At 39.6% G+C, this 25,586-nt stretch overlaps 2 protein-coding genes across 2 annotated transcripts; both read right to left on the reverse strand.

Annotated features, from left to right (window-relative positions):
• Window positions 1-3,249: 3,249 nt before the first annotated feature.
• LOC148337065 (aminopeptidase N-like) lies at window positions 3,250-18,981 on the reverse strand. The gene is made up of 21 exons (XM_088295402.1): window positions 18,794-18,981; window positions 13,603-14,287; window positions 13,385-13,527; window positions 12,798-12,937; window positions 12,559-12,685; window positions 11,233-11,387; window positions 10,639-10,752; window positions 10,041-10,184; window positions 9,346-9,411; window positions 9,211-9,276; window positions 8,965-9,140; window positions 8,168-8,244; window positions 7,953-8,086; window positions 7,787-7,842; window positions 7,496-7,643; window positions 7,088-7,179; window positions 5,580-5,690; window positions 5,334-5,501; window positions 4,604-4,744; window positions 3,814-3,895; window positions 3,250-3,627 (listed from the first exon to the last, which is right to left on the reverse strand). Exons 2-21 carry the CDS (start codon window positions 14,199-14,201, stop codon window positions 3,475-3,477), a joined length of 2,892 nt encoding a protein of 963 aa, XP_088151528.1. The 5' UTR covers window positions 14,202-14,287; window positions 18,794-18,981; the 3' UTR covers window positions 3,250-3,474.
• Window positions 18,982-19,095: 114 nt separating this feature from the next.
• Window positions 19,096-25,002, reverse strand: ap3s2 (adaptor related protein complex 3 subunit sigma 2). Its single transcript, XM_088295405.1, has 6 exons — window positions 24,804-25,002; window positions 23,986-24,077; window positions 23,194-23,305; window positions 23,018-23,089; window positions 22,150-22,257; window positions 19,096-21,622 (listed from the first exon to the last, which is right to left on the reverse strand). The coding sequence occupies exons 1-6, from the start codon at window positions 24,870-24,872 to the stop codon at window positions 21,497-21,499; spliced, it is 579 nt and encodes a 192-aa protein (XP_088151531.1). The 5' UTR covers window positions 24,873-25,002; the 3' UTR covers window positions 19,096-21,496.
• Between the last annotated feature and the right edge of the window lie 584 nt (window positions 25,003-25,586).

The following is a 25,586-nucleotide window of genomic DNA, read 5'->3' on the forward strand; positions in this document are numbered from 1 at the left end:
AAGTGTTTCTATTTAACCTTTTAATCTGTCTTGTTTGGCTGTTTGGCCTTGTAGTCCAGTGGAAAATCAGTACAGTTTACTTTACACGCACGTTGGACTTTATTGACTAAGATGCCAAATTTGAGCACTAAATTGCTTGTTCACGTTAAGCAATTGCACACATTCTTGATGGGCTACACATGATCTTGCATTCATTTAGATCTCAAATAGTGGCCACTAAATTGTGTGTCCACTCACTCTAACACAGAGATATGTGACCTAAATGAAAGATGGGGCCACAATTTTTCATCATTGCTACTGGGGAGCCACATGGGACCATACACCTCATAACCCAAAAGTATGGCCCGGGGGCCAAATGCGGCCCATGTTCAAATTTACACTTGGCCCGCGGCCTCCATGAATTTAATAATGTGTGGCCCATCAGCACTGTTAACCTCAATGGATAATACACATGTACAAGAAAACTCGGATATATTTCACCAAAAGATGGCAGCAGACCTTTGCCGAGCTCTCGGGATCTTTCAGAAATACACTCCAAGCGCACTTTGCCTTTTTGAGCACACCACTCTCAGAGACGCGTTAGGTGTCAGAGTGAATTTCCCAACTCACTCCCCTTTTCAGCTCATTTCTAAAACGGAGATGAGAGAGAAGAAAAGGAAAGTTGACGGAGAGGGCCGTCGCTTCCTGGACAAGTGGAAATGGCACGTTGTTTTTCACTGAAACAACGATGTCTGCCAAATTTTAGTTTTCAAGGATTTCAAGCTCAAGAGGCACAACCAGACGAGACGCGCAAACTATGACAAAGTGACGAACACTGGGAAAACGTACGCAAACTGGAACCGGAATCGGCCCACGCACATTTTCAACCTCACCAAATCTGTCGAAATGTTTGGACACCCGTGTCTTAATCATGATGTCTGCCATCTAGTGGTGAATAGAAATATTACAACTTAAAACTACAATGGACCACCACTTTTTCAATTGGGTATAGGGTACATTTAATTATGTGGAAAATGTATTGTTTTGATTGTGTGGGTGGGGAACCCCCAAATTTTCAAAAACATACTGATAAACTTCATTTTTCCCAAAAAACGTGAGTTAGGCTCCCCCTCCAACAAAATAATAAATAAACAAATGATGAAAAGTGATGGCGCACGTTGATTTTCTTTGAATGTTTTAGAAGTTAGAATTATCAGGAGAAATCGTTGACAAGATCAGTCTTCAAATAAACGTATGTAGTTATTTAATAACAACATACAATAATAATATTGTAAACGGTACAGTAACTTGAGCTTTTTTTCAGAAGGGTGTATCCACCGAGGCGCCCTTCAAATTAATGAGTAACCAAGAAGGTTGTGGCCCCTGCCTTAGATCATTCAGTTTTGCAGAGTCGATATGTTGCAATCATTTTGATGCCTGGCATTTCAAAATTGATTACATTTTTCATTTCTTTCTTTCTCAGAAATGTAGCTCATTTTTACATTTTTGAATGCAACAATTAATTGATTAGTTGTCAGTAAGTGAAAGCCTGAGAAAACTGCCATTCAATGTTACGTTCCATCCTTTGCAATATTCTCATCTCCACTTTCACGTTCGTCGTTAGCCACTACGATTTTGGCTGCATGCTAATTATGCTAGCATCTGCGCAGCAAAATTAGTATATGTGTATGCCACTGATGTGTAATTAACGGGACAGCTCATCTCATACTGAGCAGCCAAGACGTGGTTATCGTCACATTTAGTCACAGAATTCCCCCCCAAGGGATTAAAAGCGGATAGTAATTTTTCATTTTTTTCAAAAAAGGAGCTTTCATGAGATTGAATGACGGTGACGGGTCGCATATCATTAGCAGTGACTGATGGTGACCACTCGTCGTGGTCACGAAAGGCAAAATGAGTAAGTCGGTGTAATCAAAAAGACTTAATAAATTTCCATGAAATTAATTTCCGTATTGTAAACATCAAAAACAATCGAGGATTCATGACACTAAAATATTTTAGTAATCAGACAATTTTCCATGTACCAAATGTACTTGTTTGCGCCAAGATTGTGGAGTCTTAGTAGTCGTGTTGATTGATGCTCATGGTTTTTGTATATCAGAGCCGTTTGGATGTGTTCAATTAAGCTAGCATACATGTTTCCATTAACATTCAAGATAATATTGTAGCTTTGATTAAGCAATCGTGTGTAACAATTTTGCGAACACTAATGTATTTTGTAAACAGGTAGAAAGTTGCATTGACGAATCAAACATTTGCAGTCGTGTGTTGTTTGACGAACCCAGAACTTTGCTTTTCACCAAAGACATGGTGAGAAATTCTGCTTTCTTGTTACCTTATTTTTTGACATATGATTATTTTAATGAATTTTAAATGTAAAAAATGATGCACAACATCCAGACACTTTGTCAAACATCATCTCATTGTATGTTATTCCCAAACAAAAAAACAATAACCCCAATGCTTAATAAGCACGCTTTGGTAGCTAGCAGGTAGCTGACCTTACACCCTTCACACGTGTAATCATTCACCACTTATCAGTTTCCATATCTTTGGTTACATTGAGTAACACTTTTGGAATTTCAGGCTTTTTTAGGTTGCAGTCATTTGTAGGTACACACATACATATACACACACAATAATTGCTACTACAAAATGAAATTCCATCAGAAGAGCTGCCTGCTATAAAATCTACATCAATGTATAGCAATGGTGCGTTCATGAAAGCTGGGACATTTTAGATTTCAAAATGATAGATTTATTAGCTCAGAGTCTTTGCATCATTTTTTTCTGGTCCATTAACTAACATAACTGTTGTATTTGGTCCCTGTAAACAGAGTAAAATTTGAGAATGACATATTTGGCATGAAATTGTGCGTAAAATTTAATCTGAGAACATTTGCCGTAAAATTCTGTGTAAAACTTACGCTTGAGAATTTTAATATGAAGGCTTTACTCTCAAATTTTACTCTTGTTTACTGGGCCCAAATGTAGTCTTTAGACTCAAAATTTACAATGTAGTGTGGGAAAAAAAACACTACTTGAACTGTTTTTAATGGGTTACACTGCCTTTGCCCACAACCTGTTATATATTACAAATGTTATAGTATCACAATATTGTTATTGTAAAACATTTCTACATTTAAAAAAATACAACTTTATTGTGATTACTTGGTAATAATCCTGCCTTTCCGCCTTCCAAAGACCAAGGAAGGAGGTGGAAAAAAATAGCATTTTTAGGATGCACAATGGCATTAAGAGGCTTTTTAATATGTACACTTTTGTACCAAAGACATCATTATGGATGTTGATTTGACTCCATCAGCTGTTCTAACCTCCTAGAAAGCGGCCATTATAAGCACACACAGACAAAAAGAGTGTGTCAGTGCTCTAACAACACGGCACAGAGATTAGCCATCCTGATGATTATAGCGTAAAAAAGAGAGAAGCGTTATTCCTGACGTCCTCTAACTTTCATACAGGCACCCGAGAAAGCCAGTCCAGAACTCGACCTTTGTTTTCCGTCACCCATTTGATCTGAACAGAAGTCCTCTCCAAGGCCTGCTCCAGCGCCATGGTGGCTGAGCCGAAGCCCACGTCCTGGTTGTCCTCTTTGAATCTCTGCAGCTGTGAGGAAGATGCAGAAGAAGAAGAAAATGAAGAATTAGGCTTGATGAACCAAGTACTGCTTCGCTGCCCTCTTGTGGCATGTATAGACAATTCTAAGCCTTATGTTGTCTTTTGCACAAGTATCTGTATTTTTAATTAAAAGGAGAGAGCAAGTACTCTTGGCACATCTACTTTTCAGGGTACCTCCTTCAGCTCAAACTCTGTGGAGAAGCGCGCGGTGACTCCCTTGATGAGTGAGGGGAAGACAAACGATCCTTTTCCATATCTAAAATCGCAAACGCAACATGTAAATGGAATGTGACTGCTGCAATGTGTAAAAACAAACCCAAATGCAATAAAATCTACACTGCCATATAAATGCAAAAAATAAGTTATGTACATGTACAAAATTATAAAAATGTTATTTTTAACTGGCATTCTTCTCTATTTTAATCCAATCTGAAATTTTATTCCAAAAGTAATTTAAAAGAAATATGATTATCTCATATATGATGTTTAAAAAAAATACTTAAAATTAGGACTATTTCTGCAAGATTTGTTCTTTTTTGTGCTTTTTATCATGATAAAAAAATATCTTAAAAAAAGTAAATTAATTCAATAATGCATTTTTTGTATGATTATGACTTATTTGGGGAGCGATATTAGATTTCCTTAGTATTTTTTTATCCCCAAAACTTACTTTTCATATTGGGGAAAAAAGACTTTTATCTCAAAATATTCTACTTTTTTTGTGAAAAACAAACTAGATATTTTATCCACGCAAAAAAAAGAAAATCTTAAAATAATACACATAATAGTCCAACTTTTTTCATACCCCATCTTCTTTTACAGCCAAACATTTTTTCTCGGCCAAATAAAAAACAATTTTGGAGGATAAAAACAACTAAACACTCTAAAACAGAAAATTCTAAAATGTCATACAAGTGTTACACAAAAAAAAGTGACGCCTTGAATCATAAATTCATGCACTCACTGGTGGAAAAGCTGTTTCCATCGTGCTCGGACAAAGTTCCAGGCCAGAGGCATGCCCACCACATTGTGGGCCACACTCGTGATGGTGGACGTTGTGTCCTGCTTGCGGATCTTAGTCGGGTCCAAAGAGTACTCCAGATATCTGACAACACACAATAGTATGCAAAGCGTTATTAGCATTACTAAGATAGGACTTTCTATAGCCTCTCATCAACCCCTCAAAAAGTTCAGATGTTCTAGTTGGCTTTTCCTGACATTTTTGTAACCACATTTTATAGCACAAACCATAGTATTCAAAAAGCCTCCACAGTGCACATATTCCAAATAAACTAAATAGATGTAAATGAAATAGATTTATTATGGCAAAAATATAATGGGCAGTTTGACAAAGATGAGGTGTTGGAATTCATGGATTCAATTGTTACATTAAACTATGTAAATAGCAAAAAGTGTGTTTAAATCAAATTAAATTAATCATTTCAAATGATTTAATCGATCCATTTATTCTCCGTACCACTTCTCCTCACTAGGGTCACGGGTGTGTCGGATCCTAAATCGGCTGACTTTGGAGCGAGAGGCGGTGTACACCAGCCAACCAATCACAGGGCACATATTGACAAATGACCATTCACACCAAAGGGCAGTATAGAGTCTTCAATTAAGTTACCAAGTAAGCTTTTGAAATTTTTTCATTTGTTTGTTTGTTTTAAACCAATCTTCATGTAAAGTACCTGTTGAGTAGCCAGGGCACTTTGGTGCAGGCCAAGGCCGACCTGAGCCTGGCAGCCTCGGATGCCAGTGTAGCGGACTTGAACATCCTCCAGACAAAGTCCCACTCGTCCTCGTCACCCAGTTCCACGGCCATACAGTACACTGTGTTTTTCAAGTTGGGATGGATCCTGTTCCATATCGAAGATAGCATTTGAAAAGGGAAACGTTTGCATGCACACCATGTCGAGTGAATTATTAATCCTTACGGGTTGTGTTCCGGATGGTCCATCCAGCGTTTGAACCAACTTTTGATGAGCTCCTTGCAGGCCGGCATGCCCACTGCGCAAGCCATTCCAATGGCGTTGATCTGATTGTACCTGACGGTACAGTTTGAATTGAGGTTGACTGGCAGATGGACAGGCTCATGTTAACATACATCAACACCAAAAGGGTTTCAATTTAATCAATACTTAAATGTGATCAACATAAATTCAATAAAATTAGAACTGAGCTTAAGAGGCAGGTACGTAATGGTACTTTAAAATGTTTAACTAACAAAAAATGTCTGCGTTAAATTGTCCATCCATCCTTAATTTCTCTACCGCTTATCTGTGGACAGATCACTGGGCTAGCAGCTTTAGCAGGTAAGCCGAAACTTCCCTCTCACCAACTACTTCTTCCAACTCTTACGGAGGGAACCAAGAGTTTCCTGGACAGTCGCAACACATCGTCTCACACCGACCAGTAAATCGAGAGCTTCGTGTTTAAGCTCAGGTCTTTCTTTGCCACGATAGAGCGAGTCCATATCGAAGCAGACAGTACACCTACCCTGTCAATCGCACACCCCATTCTGTCCTCACTTGTAAACAAGACCCAAGATCCTTGAACTCCGCCACTTGGGGCAGGTTCTCATCCGCGATCTGGTGAGGACACTCCACCCTTTTCCGATTGAGGACCAGGGTCTCAAATTTGCAGGTGCTCATTTTCAACCCAACCGCCAATCCCAACGTTCGGCTGTGAACCGCTCCAGTGAGAATAGGCAGTACCATATCATCTGCAAAATGCAATACTTAGACCACAAAACCAGGCACCATCAACGCCCTGGTTCTACCTAGAAATTTTGTCCATAAAGGTTATGCACAGAATCTGTGACAAAGGACATCCTTAGTGGAGTCCAAACCTCATTGGAAATGACTCCGACTTACTGCTTGCAATACATATTATACATTTATGTGTTCAGACAACGCATTGAACGGCAATATAATTCAAAATGAATTTAATTTAAATGTAATTAAATGATTATGAATAATGACATGAATAATATGAATAAATAGGTTACATATAGTTCTTATGTTCAAATACATAAATACCAAATTGTATTTGAATTCACTAACTTTTTTTATTTAAATATATATTTTTTTTTATTTAAGTAATTTATCATTTAAATTAAAATCATTTAAATTTAATCAATCACAAAATACATTTAATTTCAATTAAATTATGTTTACCTGGAATTAAACAAATTTAAATAATGTAAAATCAAATTAATTTAAAAATTTAAATTGGCAAAGCAAATGCAAAAAAAAAAACGACTGTTTGAGAGTTTTTGCAACTAAATACATTTCCGTAAAAAGCATTTAAATTAATTGCCCATTACACCAAAGGTGCATGCCACTCACAGTTGTGATATGATGCCGCCTGAGGTGATGCAAAATATCATGTAAGAGTGTCAAAAAGAGCTTGACACACTATTTCATTATCTGTTTCCTCTTACTGGTTGTTGATTGCTTCAGGTACCATAGTCCAATTGTGCGTCATCTTCGCAAAGTGCTCAAAAAGAGGTTGGATGAGCTTCCTGGTGTAAGCCTGCGTTAAAAACAAAATTCTGCATTCAGACATTCATGTTGTAAAGCAAGGACAAAAAACATTTATTTGCGGGCTGTTGCAGCAAAGTGGAGAGTGTGGAGTATACTACAGCAGAGTTCACCACATACAGGGTAATCTAACATCAGCATGTGTATTTGTTGTCATTTTCAGTCGTGCACCTACAAATTTTACAAAGGGGCCGTTTTATTCGAGAGACAACTGAGGGAAGCAAAATAAAAGTGGAGACATTGATTTGCAAAACTGCTCCACAATTTCGAGCCTTATCTAACATTGTATGTTTTTGTTTTTTTGTAACCTGTAAGGGTCCGTAAACTTCGGTACGTTCAAACATGAGGTAGTAGAAGTAGAGGTTTCCCAATGCCGACTTCCACGGGATGTATTGCCTCTCCTTGGACAAATACTTGGTTGTCCTCAGGGCCAGCGTGGTGTCCACCATTTTTGCTCTAAAATGAGGCACAACTCTTTCACAATCCAAACAAAAACATTTTTTGTTTTATATACTATACGGGATAATATACTGCTCAAAACTGTACTCTAATAATAATAATAATAATAATAACTATACAGTAGTTGTCGCTGTTGTTACCGTGCCAGGCTGAAGGCGTCATCTATGATTTGAGCACGGTTTATGATGGGAATGGTCTGCAGGAAATAAGACACAGTGACGAGGCAATTTTATTCAATTGGAGACTAAGGGCTGATGCAACAAAATGGACACTGTGGAAAATAAACCTCAGTCAGTTTGCACTCACCAGGTGGTTTGTTTCTAGCACGGAGATTAGGCGATTCCAGTTTTCCATGTCATAGTTGACCCTGAAGTAGCCTGACATATTGGTGTTGGCCAGCACCCAGTTGAGTCCCGAGACTTTCATTTGAGGGTGGCTGTCTGGTGAAAATTGTACAGTTGGAGGGAGTTTTAAAAAAAGTGGCAAAAATGGAGGGTGTTGTCACGAGAACCGTAAAGTACCTGTTGTATGGAGAAGCCAATACTGCTGCTGCTCAACGCCTGTCTTCAACCATTTAATGGGCACAAACCACGTATAACTGGGAAGGGGGGGGAGACAACAATTTGTCAACAATGGCAACACATGATGCAACATGTCATACAATATCCTGACTGATGCAATGCGCATTTGAGTTTTGCTTGTCTTCTGTATGTTTTACCCTGAGTGCTACTGAACCAATGGCACTTTTCATTTTTGCACCTTAGCTAAAGATCTCATCTCATCTAAAAACTCAAGTCATTATGAGAATATTGTTGTACTCCTTGACGCATAACACATGTTCTTTAGACGTTATGTTATTATAAAAATGGCAGTATTCTGTTAGCTCATTTGCACTACTAGGAGGACATTAGTTGTAGCGCTCTAAAGTGGCAAGAGCCTACTTGGCAGGAAGGACTTTTTGTGTTAGCCTTTGGTGTTCTTTGTCTCACTCTGCCCCATTGTCAGATGGTGTTCCACAGGGTTCAATTTTGGTGCCCATGCTATTTTCATTGTATTCCATCTAAAGAAAGCATGGTATTTATTTTCTGTGCAACTACGGTTGTTTTTAAAGTGCTCTATAAAAAACCAAGTTTAGCATTTCCGAGACATTGCAGAACATCATGCTCTGTCTTTACTTTACTGACCTCGGCGAAGCAGAGAGAGGCGCTTCCTTTTTTAAGACAACAAATCATGCATTGTTTGGACTATTCTGTATACATCATTTTATGGTAAGAATTGCTTTATGCTCATGTTGTAAGGTTAAATGGCGTAACCCAACTTGAACTGCGAGGGCCTGTCCACCACAGACTCTGGATCCAGCAGAAAGTGCTTCTGAGTGACATGTCCAGTCTTGGTGTCGATGGTCACCACCGGGAAGCCCATCTGCAGAGTCCAGCGGTTCATGATGTCGTGGATCGTGCGTGGGAGACGCAAGCCCGGAGTGTCCTCCACCGCCTGGAAAACAAAGGAGCAGGAAGATGAAAGCTCAAGAAAATTGAGAGACACACAAAATGGTCTTACAAACCTTTTGGAGGTGGTCCCACAAGTCTCTGTACACGGTGCAGCTGAAGGCGAACGTGTTGAGGTAAGACTAAGTGAGAGAATTCAGCGTCATATCAATTCCATTGGAACACAGTGGCCATTTTATAGTGATACTCACACTGAGTCCCTTAGCGAACACCGTCTCACCAAGAAACTCCGACAGCATCCTGAGGACCACCGCCCCCTGAAAGTAACACCAGATACTCGGAAACAAGGCGCTTGGATGGAGATACAGCAAATCCCTGTTTATTGAGGGATGTACATAATCGACCACCTGCTAAAGGTGGAGTATGGACACTATAGACACCGTAATCTATAACTACTAACCTTTGACACAAATCATCAATCAATCATTAAATCTCTAAGTGTCGACAGGACACTCCTGCCTGGTGCCTCGGGTCAGCTGACTAGCTGCTCCTGGAGGTAGCAAGGTCTACGAAGAAGCTAGGAGGGGCTAGAGCTTTTTCTGTTGCGGGCCTCATGCTGTGGAATGACCTTCTTCTACAGATAAGTGACGCCGCGTCATTGTCAATTTTTAATACTTGCTTTAAAACTTTTTTTTTTTTATTTATTCTTGGGCTTTCAACTCTGCATGACACTCTCCAACTGTTTTACTGTTTTATTGTTTTATGTTTAAATTGTTTTACATCTTTATAATGGATTCGTATGTGTACAGCACTGCATTCCAGAAGGTGTTGTTTACGAAGTGCTTTACAGATGAAGTTGAGTTAAGGGTCAGTTGAAAAATCCCCAAAAAACAGCATTTACTATAAACAGCAGTTTTTTTTTTAACTATCATTGTTGAGTGCCTACCTTGCTGTAGGAGATGGTGTTGAATATCCCGCTGATCTGAGCGGGTGTGTTCACCTCGTCTTCTCGCCGGGAAAGCGGGTGAGAGGACGCCAGGGCGTCCAGATTGAACACCCGCAGCAGGTCATCCAGAATTATCTGGTCTTTCTGTGGCAGAATCATATTTATTTGCAAACTTCTAAATATGTCGGCATAATCGCTGGCATCGGGCTAAAACGCCCTATACCTTACAATTTGGTACTGTACTGGTATGGGGGGCCAGCTACCAAGTTGTAGGAGGACAAATTTGAAATTGAATAGTTAAATATCGTCTGACGGATAATTAATTACATCGGCCAACAGAATTGATTCTGAAAGCACAAAACAATCTTAATACAAGCAGTGCAGACATAAGAAACATTAAGAGAAAAGACTGTTTGTTAGGAATAAATGAATAAAATTTTAATAGATCAAATATTTATTTATATTATTTAAATTAGTTCGTAATTGTAGGTCAGTGTGCTGCTAGTGTTTCAGCAAGCGTAGGCCTGCAGTTGCGCACACAAACACACGTAAGCGCATCCATGCACAAGCCCATTGTAAAAATTGTAGTTTTGCTTACAATGTTCCATGTTGGCTCGGCATAGTCCGCTCCCAGGTACTCCACGTAGGATGCAAAGCCCTCATTGAGCCACAAATCGTTCCACCAGCGCATAGTCACCAGGTTGCCGAACCACTAAAGAAAAAAAAAAAGCAAAGCATTCGTTTCTAGACGAAGAATCCACATGCCAAGTAAACATTATTACCCTGTGTAACCCTAATGTCGCATGAATTTTACAGTTGCAAAGAAAAAAATTCATAGTATGGCAATAAGTTAAAGTTTTTTTAGAGAACAAAAGTTGTAAATAATAGTCATATTTTTTGCAATTATAAAAAAATAGGGAAGAAACCCCTATTTTAACCAGTAGATTTAAAAAATATATATATTTTATTATTTTATTTGGAATTTAAGTCAGATTATACAACGATACATCACAATGAAAAAAGAGCTGTTCATTTAAGCCTCAAGCTAAACTAGAGAGAAGAAATCCCAAATGCACGCCAATTATGGCAAATAAATTTGCGAACCCCCCGTGGGTCCAGCGAATCCAGTTTGAGACTCAATAGTCTCCTCTATACAATCAACAACGGATATCGGGCCCCCAAGATGGCCAACCATGTGCGCCAGCTCGTGTGCGATGACGCCTGCCACGCGTTGTTTGTTTGCTGCTGAGGATTTGTTCGGGTCATAGAGTAGAGCCGTCTCCCGGTATGTGACCAGGCCCCAGTTCTCCATGGCACCGGCATTGAAGTCAGGTAAAGCCACCTGATCTGGAAAGGACCAAGACGAATATATAAAAAAAAAAAAAGGTCTTGCAGCACCCCAAAAACTGAAGGATCTGAGTTAGCCCTTCTGTTTCATCTTTGCATTGTGTTTATCTAGACAAACTCAAACATTTATTAAACAAACTGTAAAAAAAATTTCCACTCAAAACACTAAAGTAATGCAGTGGACTTTCGCTATTTGTGAGAAAAATGGACCGAGAAGCCCCTGTTGCAAAATAAAAAAGAAATCTGTGACAACCACCAAAAAGGTCTACAATTGCCACAAGATGGCAGTAAAGTACTACTTTTGTCAAAATAAAGCTCTTCAACTCACTTCAACATTGTTCCTTGGCACCAAATTACCACAAGATGGCGGCAAAGTATTTCTTTCAATGCTGACATATCAGTTGACATAAAGTGGCTGCATCAGAGCCATACATGAAGATCCGAAATGTATTCGCCTGTGTGTTCCAAACCATAGCGAATTGTACCAAACATCACAAGCCTATTTCACAATGCTTGTCCAAGCTGTTTTTTATCCCCATGTGTCGCTGTTCTGCTTGAGAAGACACTGAAATGGAATGAAGTCAACATGGCAGTTTCCCACTTTGGATGAATTACAAGAGTATTCCTGGTATTGCAAGGTCTAAAGTTTAACACCTGACGGTTGTTTGTCCTCCTTACTCGATTGATGGCAAGTAGGAAATATCCTGCTCGGAATTTCAAAGCCTTCTGGTTGAAAGTATTGAATAGAAATCACGGCTGAAAGTCTTGATTAAGTGAATTTAACACCTCCCACTCCCACCCGGTTGCATTAAATTCGACATTGCTGTCATTCGCACTGTATGGCACTAAAAAGATTATTTTTCACGATCTGATGCGTGTGAATATTTTTACTTTCCTTTTTAATCACTGAATTTAAAATTTTAGCAACACCGCATGAGAGCTGCTCCAGATCTGGGTAGGATTGTTCTTTGCAAACATTTACTGTATAAACTGAAAATTACACTACTAAAGGTTATTAGCTAAATATTATCTAGAACTGATTTACATCTGTGTTTCATTAAAAGACACAAACTCCAGCATTTGCCAGGCCTCCATGTGAAGGAATCTTGTGTTACAAGTTAAACCTACGAAGTGCGTCTGATATTTGTTCTAATGTTTTTTGGTTACCTACCCGACTTGGGGAGCGGGTACGGTGTGTTGTAGTAGCGTCCGTAGAACTGAAGAATTTGCCCAGTGACATTGAGAGCGTAGTCACCATTTCCGTCTTCAATGGCCTTTCTTCGAGCCCACACCCGCACCTGACAAAAACATATATACAGGACTGTATATTTGAAATCCAGCGCTTTACTCTTTCCGCATTTGGTGAAATTAATAAAAATGGTTTTTCTCTTCAGTCAAAGTGCTTCTTACTTGTACGCCATTTTGTTGGTTGGACTCAATGAAGGTGAAGTCGCTGACGATAAAAGCCAGCAGATAGGTGGACATCTTCGCCGTGGGCTCGAACTTCGTAACACGGACCGCCGTGCCGTCCATGACCACATCTCTGGCATCTGCAGGAACAGTCGGAAAATTTTACGACTCCTCAATTTCCAGTTATTAGGTCATATGGCGGGTTTCAACCACTAGAACAAGGAGCTTATAAAGAGCCGTGGGAACTATCGTCTAAATTTTGTACCTGAGCAAATACCTTTGTCACACAATCTAAAGGCAAGGTCTGTGGCACTAAGCCTACCTGATCGGAACCCAAACATTGAATGATATGCCTCACAAATTTATTTTGAGTTTGGGAACTGACTCATGATTTTACTTTCTTTGCCTTCATCTTGTGGCATTTATTAGTGATAGAGCATTAATCAGTCGGGAGAGATGTTGCAGCTGGTATTCTGGCGCATTTCAAAATTGGGAACATTTTAAAGAGTCCAGAGAACAAAATGTTCCTGGAAATTAAGGGAGAAATACAGCTCTGTTTTTCTATTTTATAGAAGTCATTTTCAAACCTGATTCCCGGGCATTGGACAGAGCCACTTTGTCCCGGTCGTGGATGATGGTGACATTGAAGACGGCTTTCATGGCGGGTTCATCGAAGCATGGGAAGGCTTTCCGGGCATACGTGGCTTGCATCTGAGAGGTGGCGACCACTCTGAAAAAGTAAAGGAATTCAATCCAGATGGAGAACTCACTCCATCCTACAAAAGTCCATGATGTGAAAACTTACTTTGTCACGCCATCTTCTAAGTATTCACTCCTGTAGAATCCTTCCAGGTTGTCCGACAATTCTCCCCGGAACTCGGTGTGCAAGACGTAGGATGCCCCCTCTGTGAGGCTGCCGCTGAGCTCCAGGACCAAGTACTCTGTCTCTGCCACCAGCCAAGACTTCAAGATGGTCGGCATCCAGACTCCCGACAGGTCCTTCAACAAGGCGTGGTGCCCGTGGAAGGTGGTGAAGTTCAGCATGTTGGTGTGGATCAGGATCAGGTTTGTGGCCTGGAGGCAAGTGAAGACCACATCTGAGAGTCCAGTGAAGATGTAGAGGCCGTCAGCGTCGGGCTTCAGACGAGGCCACAGCGTCACATTGTAGGTGGTGGGGACCAGGGAGGGAGGAAGTCTGTACTGGTCCCATGGATCCTTTGAGACTACGGGGGTCGGATCGGTGGTGTCGCTGTAGACCACCGCTTGGTCCCCGGGTCTGCTTCGATTCTTGGTCCTCTCCTTGTCGTAGGCGATAGACAGAGCTATAATGGTCACCAAAGCGCTTAGCGCTAACAGGAGTAGTCCAAGTCCCACGTTCTTACTGATGTAGTAGACCTTCCCCATGACCAGGAAGGAGGTCAGTTAAAGTCTGAGGCTTTGTTTTTCTATTTGGGTACGTCGCTCCTACATTCAGGGCTGGTTCATAATACCTGTGAGGGTGATGGAAAGATTGACCGTTGTAAAAGAATTGTTTCTGTGACAAAATCAAAAACTTTGTGTATAAACTGAAACATGCTTGCGGATGTCACATAACCAAACCCAGAAAAAAAAAAACATTAGGCACTGTGATGTGATGTCATGATGACATGCCGTCAAGTGGTAAAATAGCAACCCGTGAGTTTTTTACTGCTTGATTCATATTCCACAAATGTAAAAATAACCAGAAATATTGGGTTTAAACCAATGGGGGCGCATAGAAAATAAAGTATTTGTGTAAAGAAATGTTTTGACTTAACTTTCCCTTCAAAATCTATGTTGTAGTTTTCTGGAAACAAACACAAACGTGTACTATATCAGGGGAAAAATACTTAAAGATTTTTTTTCCAGTGGATCACTGAACTGTTATGCCACACTGTTTGTAAAAACTGCTTCACATCTGTGTTGCAGTCTTCTGTACAAATTTAATCACTTATTATATAAACTGAAAAATGCAGCGAAAATGTTGCATTTTGTTGAATTTCTGGACTAATCCCAAATGGAAAAAGCACCGTTTCTGCTTAAAAAAAAAAAAAAACTCCTTCACATCTGTGTTGCATTTTCCTACACAACCCAACCTTGGCCCGTGAGTGCCAACTAGTGGGCAGCGCATAAGAAATTCAGTTCTGCACCTTCGGGCATGCTGCAAGAGCCGCGCGGCAACGAGTGTTATCATTTTAGTACATCATAGCTGTTGCTGTTAAAGCAATGCTCAGTTACAATATAACTTTCTGCCTCGTGGAGGTGATAAGGTATCAGTTAGTTATTTACCTGTGCACAATAACTTGAAGAAAACTAACAGTGGAAAGTATTTAACAATAAAAATAGAAATCAAAGGTCATCACAAACCTCACCAAAAGACACCCAAAAATTCCATTCTTTTTGCTGAGGGAAAATCTAGTTATTTTTGTGGCAATAAGCTTGACTTGAGATTCTAAGCGCAGGAATTCTTTTTCTGTTTGGCATCTGGTGGGCTGTCAAAGTATACACATCAAGAAATGTCTTTTCGATGATTACATTTTATAATTGTTTTTGTTTGAGATCATTTTAGATTTTTCAATTGTAATAAGATTAGATCTCCTTTAGTTATGGAATACAAACATAATAAAGGTCAACAGAAATCATAATATGTCAAATGGGCCAAAGACCACTTTAGACAGGAAAAGTTAGGCCATAAGGCCAAGGAGGTTAAGAAACCCTAAATTTAAGATTTGTCTTTCTGGTGAATCAGTGAACTAACACAATAACTTTTTCATGCTATTTTTGTGCACAATTTGCTTTTGGCATTGGTCTTTGATTTTTGCGTACACTTATTCTTACCACTTAAACCTTTTATGTACTCTTAGATAGAAAGGCACTGTATGAATGAAGCTTTCCTATCAAAACAATCAAAGCTGCTGGGCCATATTGGCGTTGCCGACTGTTCAATTACGCATACTGTTGCGTAATATTTGGATTTGCCATACTTGACTGTTTTCCTCATTTGGCTGCAGTGTGACTGTGCGGATGTTTCCCAGGAAACATCCAGCTTGATGTCATGGTCACACTGTGCACCAGTAAGCAGTCAGTAAGTTCCCAAGGGCTGGTTTCATGCATGCTCACAAAAACGTCCACATCATACTATATGCTGACACTAATTATCCATAGAAACATTTGTAGAATTCACTCGCATATATTTATTTATTGACTTCAGGGGAAAAAAAAAAAAGAAAAAAAAAAGAATTGCTGACACAGATTCACAAGTCCACAAGTCAGATTCCCATAGATGACTTTGCAACATTTGCAACCGCAGAACTGGCAGGAAAACGCAATATGAGCTGTAGGGAAATGTTGGAAAGTCGTTTAAAAGCAGAAATCTTCTTCAACTGACTTGATCGTAAACTGTGATTACAATGTGAACTAATCATTTTTGTTTCAGTCATCACTGCACATTTAATGTTTTCTAATGCTTGCTTGTTCAGATTTGGGGTGATGAGTCACACTAGTACATACACCAGATCATGTTGAGTCGGGCTTAAAAATTTGAAATAATAGTTTGTAAAATGAGAGTGAAGGAGAGAGGGTGTGTCATCTCTGTCGGGATGTTGCTAGAGTTGTGTGTGGGTCGAAAAGCTTGAAACTAAATGTTTTATTCGATATGTAGAGGAGAAAAACTGTGCAAGAAGTTAATAGCTACGGAAAAAAAAAAACGTATTTTCCCAAAAGGACTATTACAGCTCCTGTTGTTACACAAACGATGTTACAGCTAACTTTCAAGAAAAAATGCACACACCAACTTAAGTCTAATTTATTTTGACATTTATTTTGCCGCAACTCTTTACAAGCACCTTCCCGCAGACGACATCAAGGAAATTTAGGAACACTCTCTGGTGAAATATCGACACAACATCCCAAAGCTACTCGCAACATCTGGAATGCATGCTTCCAGCCCGAACCAAGGCCCCCAATAACGTGGGAGGTTTTAAGCATACCGGATGTTGGGATAAGAAGTAAATTTCTTTGTACGTTTTTGTTGTTGCATCCGCCTAAGTGGCACATACGGGACTTCTACTGTTTTGTAGACATATACTGGATTATATATACTTTAAAGTGAATTGTATAAGAGTAAATCTTCAAAACAAAATGGCTTCCTGTGCATTCTGGGAATGGGCTCTTGGGGCTATTTTGTGAGTCTACTCAGGATAGAGATGCATGTTGTGAAAATGAAACAGGCTTTGAAAGCTAACTGAAGGATCCCTGGAAATGCCCACAAAAAGACTAGAATTATTAAAAAATAAATTTACATTTTTAAATTTTTATTTACTATTATTATTACCGTTATTATTATTTATTTATTTAATTTTAAATTAATATTTTGTTACTTAATTAAAGCAGACTTAATTTCTTTCTTAGTTTCTTTCAGGCATAGCTTTTTGCATCTTTTTTTGTGGATCTACTCATAATAGACATGCCCACAAAGTTTCATGTTGCTGAGTGAAACAGGCTTCGGGTGGCTAAATTCTCAAAAATAATTTATTAGTTTGTCTTTGGAGGACCCCTGGAAATGGCCAACATAAAATAGCCGCTTCCAATCAAAATGTTTTTCAAGGAATGTGTTGTGGGACATTTTTGTAGGTGTACAGATAGACTACCAGGTTTCACATTGGTTTGGGAAACTGGCTTTAGGGTCTGAATTTTAAATAAAAAATGATACGGCTTTCTTTTTGAAGGAGTTTTAGAAAAGGCATAAATGAACCTACATCATGAAGTTATGCGTTTGATGGTACACAGCGAAGCCCAATCAATCACGTTATAAAATCTCAAAACATTTCTTGTTCGCGTAGCTTATTTTTCGTAGAAGCAGAATTCTTCCAACATGCGCACTAAATTCACTTTTCGGACAATGTTTTAGTAACAGTCTTCCCATATGTAAACCACAGGGAATTCATCAATTTTCTAAAGAGCTTGTCAAGCGTGTGAGTTGGAGCCCATGCCAGCTGCCTTTAGGCAAGAGGCGCAGTACAGCCCAAGACTGATCACCAGCCAATCACAGGGCACAAATAAACTAACATTGACTATCAACAATTTAGAGTCTTCAATGAACCGAACATGCATATTTGGGGAGGGGAAATTGAGAAGTATAGAAGAAAACCCAGACAAGCACGGGGAGAAGAACGTGCTAACTCCAAACAGGAACGCCGTGCACTGATACGAACCCCAAACTTCAGAAGCAAAAGCAGATGCTGTGCTTAATTTAAACATTCAACAAGGGCCACAAGTAACTTCAGTATACATTTTAAATTTACCTAAGGATGAAGGGACAAAGGTATTCAATGAACCTAACCCAAGTACCCAGAGGAAACGTATATACGAGTACAACTCAGAGAAACAAAACTGGAAACCCCAGAACTGTGAGGCAGATGTTCTAGCCACTCTCCCACAGTGCTGCCAAAACCACAACATAATAAAATGGTTAACTATTCACACTTTGATGACACTTAACGGAGAGGGAAGAGGAAGGTCTTTGCAGAGCAATACTGTCAGTGGTGTTTTTAAAATGTAATATCCATACAAGCACTATACGTAAATGATAGTCTCCATTAATTGCCTTGCTTGAAGTATACTGAGCAGCTAGAAAATTCCCTGCATCACAAGAAAGTTCCATGACACTTTTCTTTTTGCCATCCTGTGTTGCCACGATTTGAGGCAAAAATTTGGAATGAACTCCAAATAGTGCCATTTTTGAGGCAGTTAATATGAATTAAGCTCTCAAAGATGGTCGATTATGAAGAAAAAAAAAAAAAACATTCCGGTATGTTGTAAAAACTACTAAGCACTTTGGAAGTCATGGGCAGTTTTTCCCACATAAGTTTCCTATTGCTCCTATTGAAAAAAACATCATTACAGACAATATAACACCCCTAAAAAAATCTAATCTAAAAAGCAATTTTCCACATTTTGCAGTAGAAGGTTGTACATACCAGCGGCTTTACGAGTATGTCCACTGCTTGCCTGCAGGATCTGGAATGAGGACCGGCTGATGGGAAACAGTCCGCAAGGGTGGAGTCGACGAGCGCTACCGCAGGTTTTCCTAGAGGGATGACTCCCCATATTTGAGTTAGGGGGAGTTCAAAAATATTAAACGGGGAAGAGGGGGGTGATTGAAAGAATGTGGCTGTAACAACAAACCTCGGTTGTGGTGGCACAGCTTCAAGAGAATTCCTCGAAGGTACAGAGAGTGTAAGCTCAGAGTGCTTCTTCGCAAGAACGACTGTTAGGTGGGTTGGGGCTGACAGCAGCTTTTATTCATGTTCAGAAATGCGTCCTTACATCAAAATCTGAACACCTCAATACAGTAAATAGGACACAAACACGCTGTATGCAATAAATACAAACTCTTGGGAAGGGCAACCTATGACCAGTGGGCCATATGGGACCTGTGGCAGGATTTAGTACAATTAAAAAAAGCCGGCCCCCAGAGTAACGTGAAATTTGGTAAGACTGTCTTGTCTTGAAAAGACCAACAGAAAAAAAGTCTCAAGCGCTTGTGCCTGAAAACAGATGTCTGCCATTTTGGTTTGAAGGTCCTCAAAAAACTGTAGACAGCTTAACAAAGTGGTTTGAAAATTCCTTATTGTGGGTTTAGTCACATTAGACATGCGCAGAATATTTCAAAGGCCTCGGTGAAACTGGCTTCAGGGGCTGAATTAAAAAAAAATAACAGTTGGTTGGTGCAACAAAGTGAATGTTGGGGGGGCTTCAAAACAAAATGGGCAGGCTTTTCAGGCATGAGTTCTGGAGTCTCTTTTGTGGGTCTACTTGTGATGAACATTACACTCAAATTTCATCATGCAAAGTGGAACTGAATTTTCTCTCAAAAATCTGGAGTGTTCTATTGAGCCATAGTGGTATGTGTGGATGTAGCTTTTGGACCCTGGAGGCAGGAAGATAATAAAAACATCAGTGTGCGTTTGTGTATTCAGCCTTTGTATGGCCCTCTGAGAACTTTACAAACACTAAAACGCCCCCCCCCAAAAAAAACCGAAAAAAAACTAGAGAGTGACTTTCTGCATTAGCGCTTCGGAGGACTTGTCACTTGACTGGCTTCCACGCTGTATTCAAAGTGGAGGCGCGATCGTGTGCCTCGTGAACCCACGCACATGTCAGCGAGATTAATATTAGTGCAAAAGAGCGGGAGTCATGGATCGTGACGACAGTCCGCAGAGGACAGGCAGACGTTTGGACGCCCGGATGGAAGAAGACTCATTCCAGGTTGCATGGGAGCCAAAGGGATCATGTTACGCTATGGGGGGATTCGGAGTTTGGGAAATCTCAAAATCAAGACCAGTAATGAGCGTCGAGTTGAAGAAGGAAAATATGCTTGTCAGCCAAGTCATAAAATATTAAACATGCATAAATATTCACATTCACCTGATGCTTTATGGCAACATTTTTTTCGATCAGGGGCCACATGGAAAAGAACAGAACCCCCTGAACTCACTTAGTAGCACATCCTAAAAATATTAAATAAATTCAGCCCCCAACACCAGTTCGACGCCTCAACATTACACAGGGTTCTATCAAAAGATGCACAAAAAAAAGTGCACGGCAAAAATTGATCGGGAAGTCGGCCATTTTGGGTTGAATCAGCCATTATGAAGCTGATTCCAGGGCTCGTACTTTAACGTATCTAAGCGCCAATTATTAGCAAGTATAGTCGACAAACAGGTGATGTTAATTTTTTCGTCCACGCCATTTAATGTGAACAGAGCAGTGCACCAAATTGGAAAATTATTTGGAGGATCTGACACTAAAAAGACAAGGGCCTATTCATCAATGCTCAAGGCTTTCATTATCACTTTTGAGCTTTTTTACAATTAGGTTTTATCCAGAAATGTAGTTGGTAGACCCAAAAAAGTCTAAAATGTTTCAAAAGACTAGGAAAGTCTGTCATTTTGGTAGGCAGCAGCTATTTCAGGATCATTATGGCCATTTCCATGTGTCATTCAAAAGCAAACCCGTCCTCGAGTTTCTGACTGATCACAAACACACTTGAACCAATTTGAGTTTTTGTCATTACATCCCAGGACATTTTTGAAATTCCACTCACTGATGCTGGTTTCAATCGTATCATGACATTGATTGACATGTATATCGTAAGTTGACCAGCAAAAAAGTCTCAAGAACCAATAGTCGGCCATGTTTGGTTTGAAGCGGCTATTTTTGTTACTTTGATCATCAGAAGGTGCCCTCAAAGGCCAACTTATTCTTCTGATTCCGATTACTATCAAATTTAAAACTTACTCGACAGAAAGAAATTGGAATATTTGCCATTGTGTGTGAGTTTATCATGACAGTGAAGTTTGCCGACTGGCCATAAAACACTCAATTCAACATAGTCTGTATTTACAATTCTCACTCGAGTGGATATGGACCACTCGCCGTAGGTTACCTACCTTTGCTTCATAGAACACACATTGACAATATTGTGCAAATTGAACTAGGACACAAGGTCGGTAATTAAACAACAACATTCAAACAACTCACAGCTTCTATCCAGCACACACAAGAGCGGCCGGAGTGAGCGATCGTGAATGCCGCCGTGGTCAGGAGAGTTCAAGTATACAGCATATGAGCGAGGGAGTGGGGCACTGGAACCCCGCCCGTCCCCTGCCGAGCAGTATTCAGAACGGGGAAAGGCTTGGCACTTTGATGTTGATGTCTCCAATGTTGATGTTGCGCGGGATCTCAGGCAGGTTCATGTTCTTCACGGCGGAAACGGCGCGAGCAGGTGCCGCGGACAGTCCTCCCTGCACGGACCAACACACATATTTATGTGCATGCTCTTTATTTTTTTTTAAAGGGGACGTTATTGCCCTTACTGGAGTAGAAATTTACAATCACCAGACTTTAAAGTTATGTGCACTGAAGTTGGTCAAAGTGTAAGTCTATATATCAGTCTATGCATCTATCTACACATCCATCTGTCTATCTCTGTTCATTGGTCTGCCTCGGCATTTGTTTTTCTATCAATCCAACCAGCTAACTCTTTAGCAATCATCCATCTCTCTTCAGCTGTTAATACATTTGTCTAATTGCTAGTCTTTCTATCCATCAGGCATGTTCAAGGTCATTGGTAGCAGAGGGAAATAAAAGAAACCTGTACTTTTCTTGTCTATGATGAATAGCATATTTCCTGATTTTGTCCCATAGCTTCTATTTTATATCTTTAGCATTTAGTTAATGACTCATGTCGTGTGTTTTCAAACACTTTATCCACATTTGGAATATCAATAGACATCGTATTACTTAAATGTGTGCAATTTGGAAGTCTAACCTCCGACTTTTCCATGCGGTTCTGGAGCTCCACCTGAGCCACAATCTCATTCATGTTTGTCTCCAGCACCATGCCACCCATGACCACCTCCTGCAGGATGTAGTGGACCTGCAGCAAGGAATGGGAGGGGGACAAAAACGTGACAACACACCAGTTAATAGTTAGAAAGCAGGAAGAAGCCAACAACTGTTGCCAATATCTGCCATAGGAATCAGTGATTAGTCATTTTAATTGAATTCAGATGTCTGGTGAAGTCTGTTCTCCAAATACAACTTGCTATTCTCTAACAAAGAGATCTGCAGTCAACTCCTACGCATTGCCGGTTCAGCATTCACAAATTCTGCATCTTTGCAGATTTTCTTGGGGCTCTGTGCGGCAGCAGCCACTGAAAAATTTGATTATTTGTTGATTTTGTGCTCAGGCCAAAGCAGCAGCAGTATTGCAGTCTGGTACCACCTAGTGGCATCTTGGTGCCAAGGAAATGTTGAAAGGAGTTGAGGAAGTTCATTTCTTAACTGGTCATTTACTACTTGCTACTTTTCTTTCGGTTGTCATTTGCCACCCTCTTGTGTCATGTATTGGGAATTATAGCACAGTATAAACCTTTTTAAGGAGGGAGTCCATTACTCACGGCTTGTCACGATTCACAGCAGAGCCGAGAACTCGATCCCCATGAATAGTGAGGATTTACTGTATCCCTAATATCTATTATAATTACAGAATATAGTTATCATGTTATGACACATGGGAAGTCTCGTTTTGATCATTCTTGTTTGACTTTTTAGAGGGCCGAAAAAAATTGAAATATGTTTATATTTGGTTTGCAGTCTTCTTTTTGTGAAAGTTTTCTAGCTTCTCACTCTCTCACCTTGTCCATGTGGAATATGAGGTCCAGTTCACAGACGTTCTCAAAGCATTTATCCAGCGTTTCCACAAACACCTGCACACAAACATCAGTACAGAAATTTCCGTCCTATGAAAATACAGTGAAAAATGAATGGCTGGAGAACAGATACGTTTTTTTTTTTTTCTCAATCATCTTACCTGGATGAGGTCTAAAATGCCGAGCTCGCTCTCAGACGAGTCCACGCAGAAGACAAAGTAGAGTGTGGCGTAGTGGCGGTAGATCAGCTTGTAGTCGGAGCCGCCGATAAGACTGGAAAATCACCAAAAACTCCATCTTATTACATAATACAGTTCGTATTTGTAGTTCCCTACTAACAAATTCACCTATTAGGATAGCCACAGCTATTTTCTAAAATCGTCACCTGTTTGCAGCGTTCTGCAGATGTGTATGCTATTTCTGTAAAGCTTTAAGATGCTACAAAATGACAAAACCCTGCCTAACGGAAAGGAGTAAATGCTGTAACGGAAGTACGTTGAAGTGAGATATCTCAATTGAAAAGCTAAGCTCTTTTCACGTCAGAGAGGAGCAACAATTAGCCAAGGTTGCAAGCAGAAGCTACGGACACCTTTTGCCACATGCGTACTGTATTTGCAGTGCACTTATTTAAGATCAAATTATCTGTAAGACATTTGTTTTTAAGTGAAATATGAGAGTGCTTTGAGGTCATACTTTGGGGTAGAATTATTTGTTTGAACTCTTATCTGTATAAGGCAGCCTGTTTTACTCGCATTTTTGGGCTATTCACAAAAGTTTTTGTTTTATTTTTGGTTGCAGATCTTATCTGTCTTGAATGGGGATATACGTCAGTCTTCCCTCTGATAAAAAATTAAGACACCTTGCAGCGGTCACGGAAGGTTGGGCTTTACATTATTTATTGTGAGTCTGGCTCCATCTATAGGTTTAATTGTGCAGCTTCAGCAAACACTTGCCTTCCTCCCTCCAAGAAGTTACAAACGTTGTCGTCTCGTTTTGACACCAAATGAAACGTCTCCCGGATGATCTGCTGCTGCATGTCCTCTGCCTTCAAGAAAACAAAATATGAGGTTTAATTCAAAATTGTTAAGGAAAAACTATACAGTAAAACTTATGGATTACAATTTCAGTACAATAGAGGGGATTATAAAATAAATTGGCATGATATTACAAAAATAAAATGATTTGATATTCCAACTTTAAAGGTAAAACGGAAATATTATGAGGACAATCAGATCAGAACCTTATAAATGTTTTATATTTGCACTGTAAAAATGACACGATGAAGCCATATAAAACCATAATGGCATTACCGTGAAAGTAAATATTTTTTATTGTTCTAATATCAGGGAAAATAAAGTTGTAGCATAAAAGAAAAAGACACAATGTGATTGAAGTCGAATTTTATTTAGAAATAATAATTGTGACCGTTGTGGCCACAGTGACTAAAAAGGTCAAATATATAAAATTTGGGGAGGGAGTTATATTACCCCCCCCCCCCAAAAAAGGTCTAAAAAATTACAAAATGCTAAAATATGAAGATCAATGCCACCAATATTCATTACATGCTTTAGTAGCACATCATCAAAGTGGACCGTTTATTCACTTTTGCAGAAAAAAAAGGGAACATATTATTGTTACACAAACGCCAACAAATGCTAATGCTGTTCTCCGCAGACAAATGAGAGGGAACGATTTCGTGCAAAAAGTACAATTTCATCAAAACAAACGACAGATTTGTCCCCCATATACCGTTTATGGCGGTAATACTCACGAAATATTGATAGAATCTGATGAGCCGGGGCTTTCCATGGTTGTTAAATATTAATATAGCTTTAATCATCTTTACTTGTCCGTAAACAACGATGCGTTTTTTGTAAATATCAAACGCTATAACAGCTCGAGATAATGAGATTTACAAACAGGAGGTTTTGACCAACTACTTCCGGTATTCAGTCCCGCGTTTAAAAGTCTACAAGAAACAAGAAAATAAATGCCTTAGTAATTTGTTCCGTATTCACACAGATCGGCTTTCGTGAAATGTTTCGTTTCCCCCCCTAAACATCAGATTTTTTTACATTATATGCATGTTTTATATTTCAAATATGGAAACAACATTCCATCATACCTCCATTTCAAAGCGTCGGCTAGAAACGAAGCAGCGACAGACCTTTTTTCAGGAATGGGTTTGTTTTTGTGATTCGCCAATTTACCGATAGAGGACGCTCATTAATTGCGTCACAATACTGAATGAACAAGAATGGTATGAAAGATGGAAGAAAATAAGGAATGAAGGGGGAGAAAGAAATAAGATATCAATCATGGATGAGAGGAAGGAGTGAACGAAGGACATTAGCAGAAGTAAGGAAGGAAGGAAAATGGATGAAGTAACACTCACACTGTAAAAACAAACACTATTTCAGCTCAGACACGTTTTGATTGGAAAGCTTCCTCCTAAAGTTGTGGGGGTTGATGTTAAATTCTTCCCCGTAAGACGAAGACAGGAAAGCGTTCCAGAGAAACACCTTCAATGCTGGACAGATTGGTGGCTATTGTA

Source organism: Idiotropiscis lumnitzeri, chromosome 5 (genome assembly GCF_059441095.1).
Source record: "Idiotropiscis lumnitzeri isolate Australia: NSW breed Sydney's pygmy pipehorse chromosome 5, RoL_Ilum_1.0, whole genome shotgun sequence".
Taxonomy (NCBI): Eukaryota; Metazoa; Chordata; class Actinopteri; order Syngnathiformes; family Syngnathidae; genus Idiotropiscis; species Idiotropiscis lumnitzeri.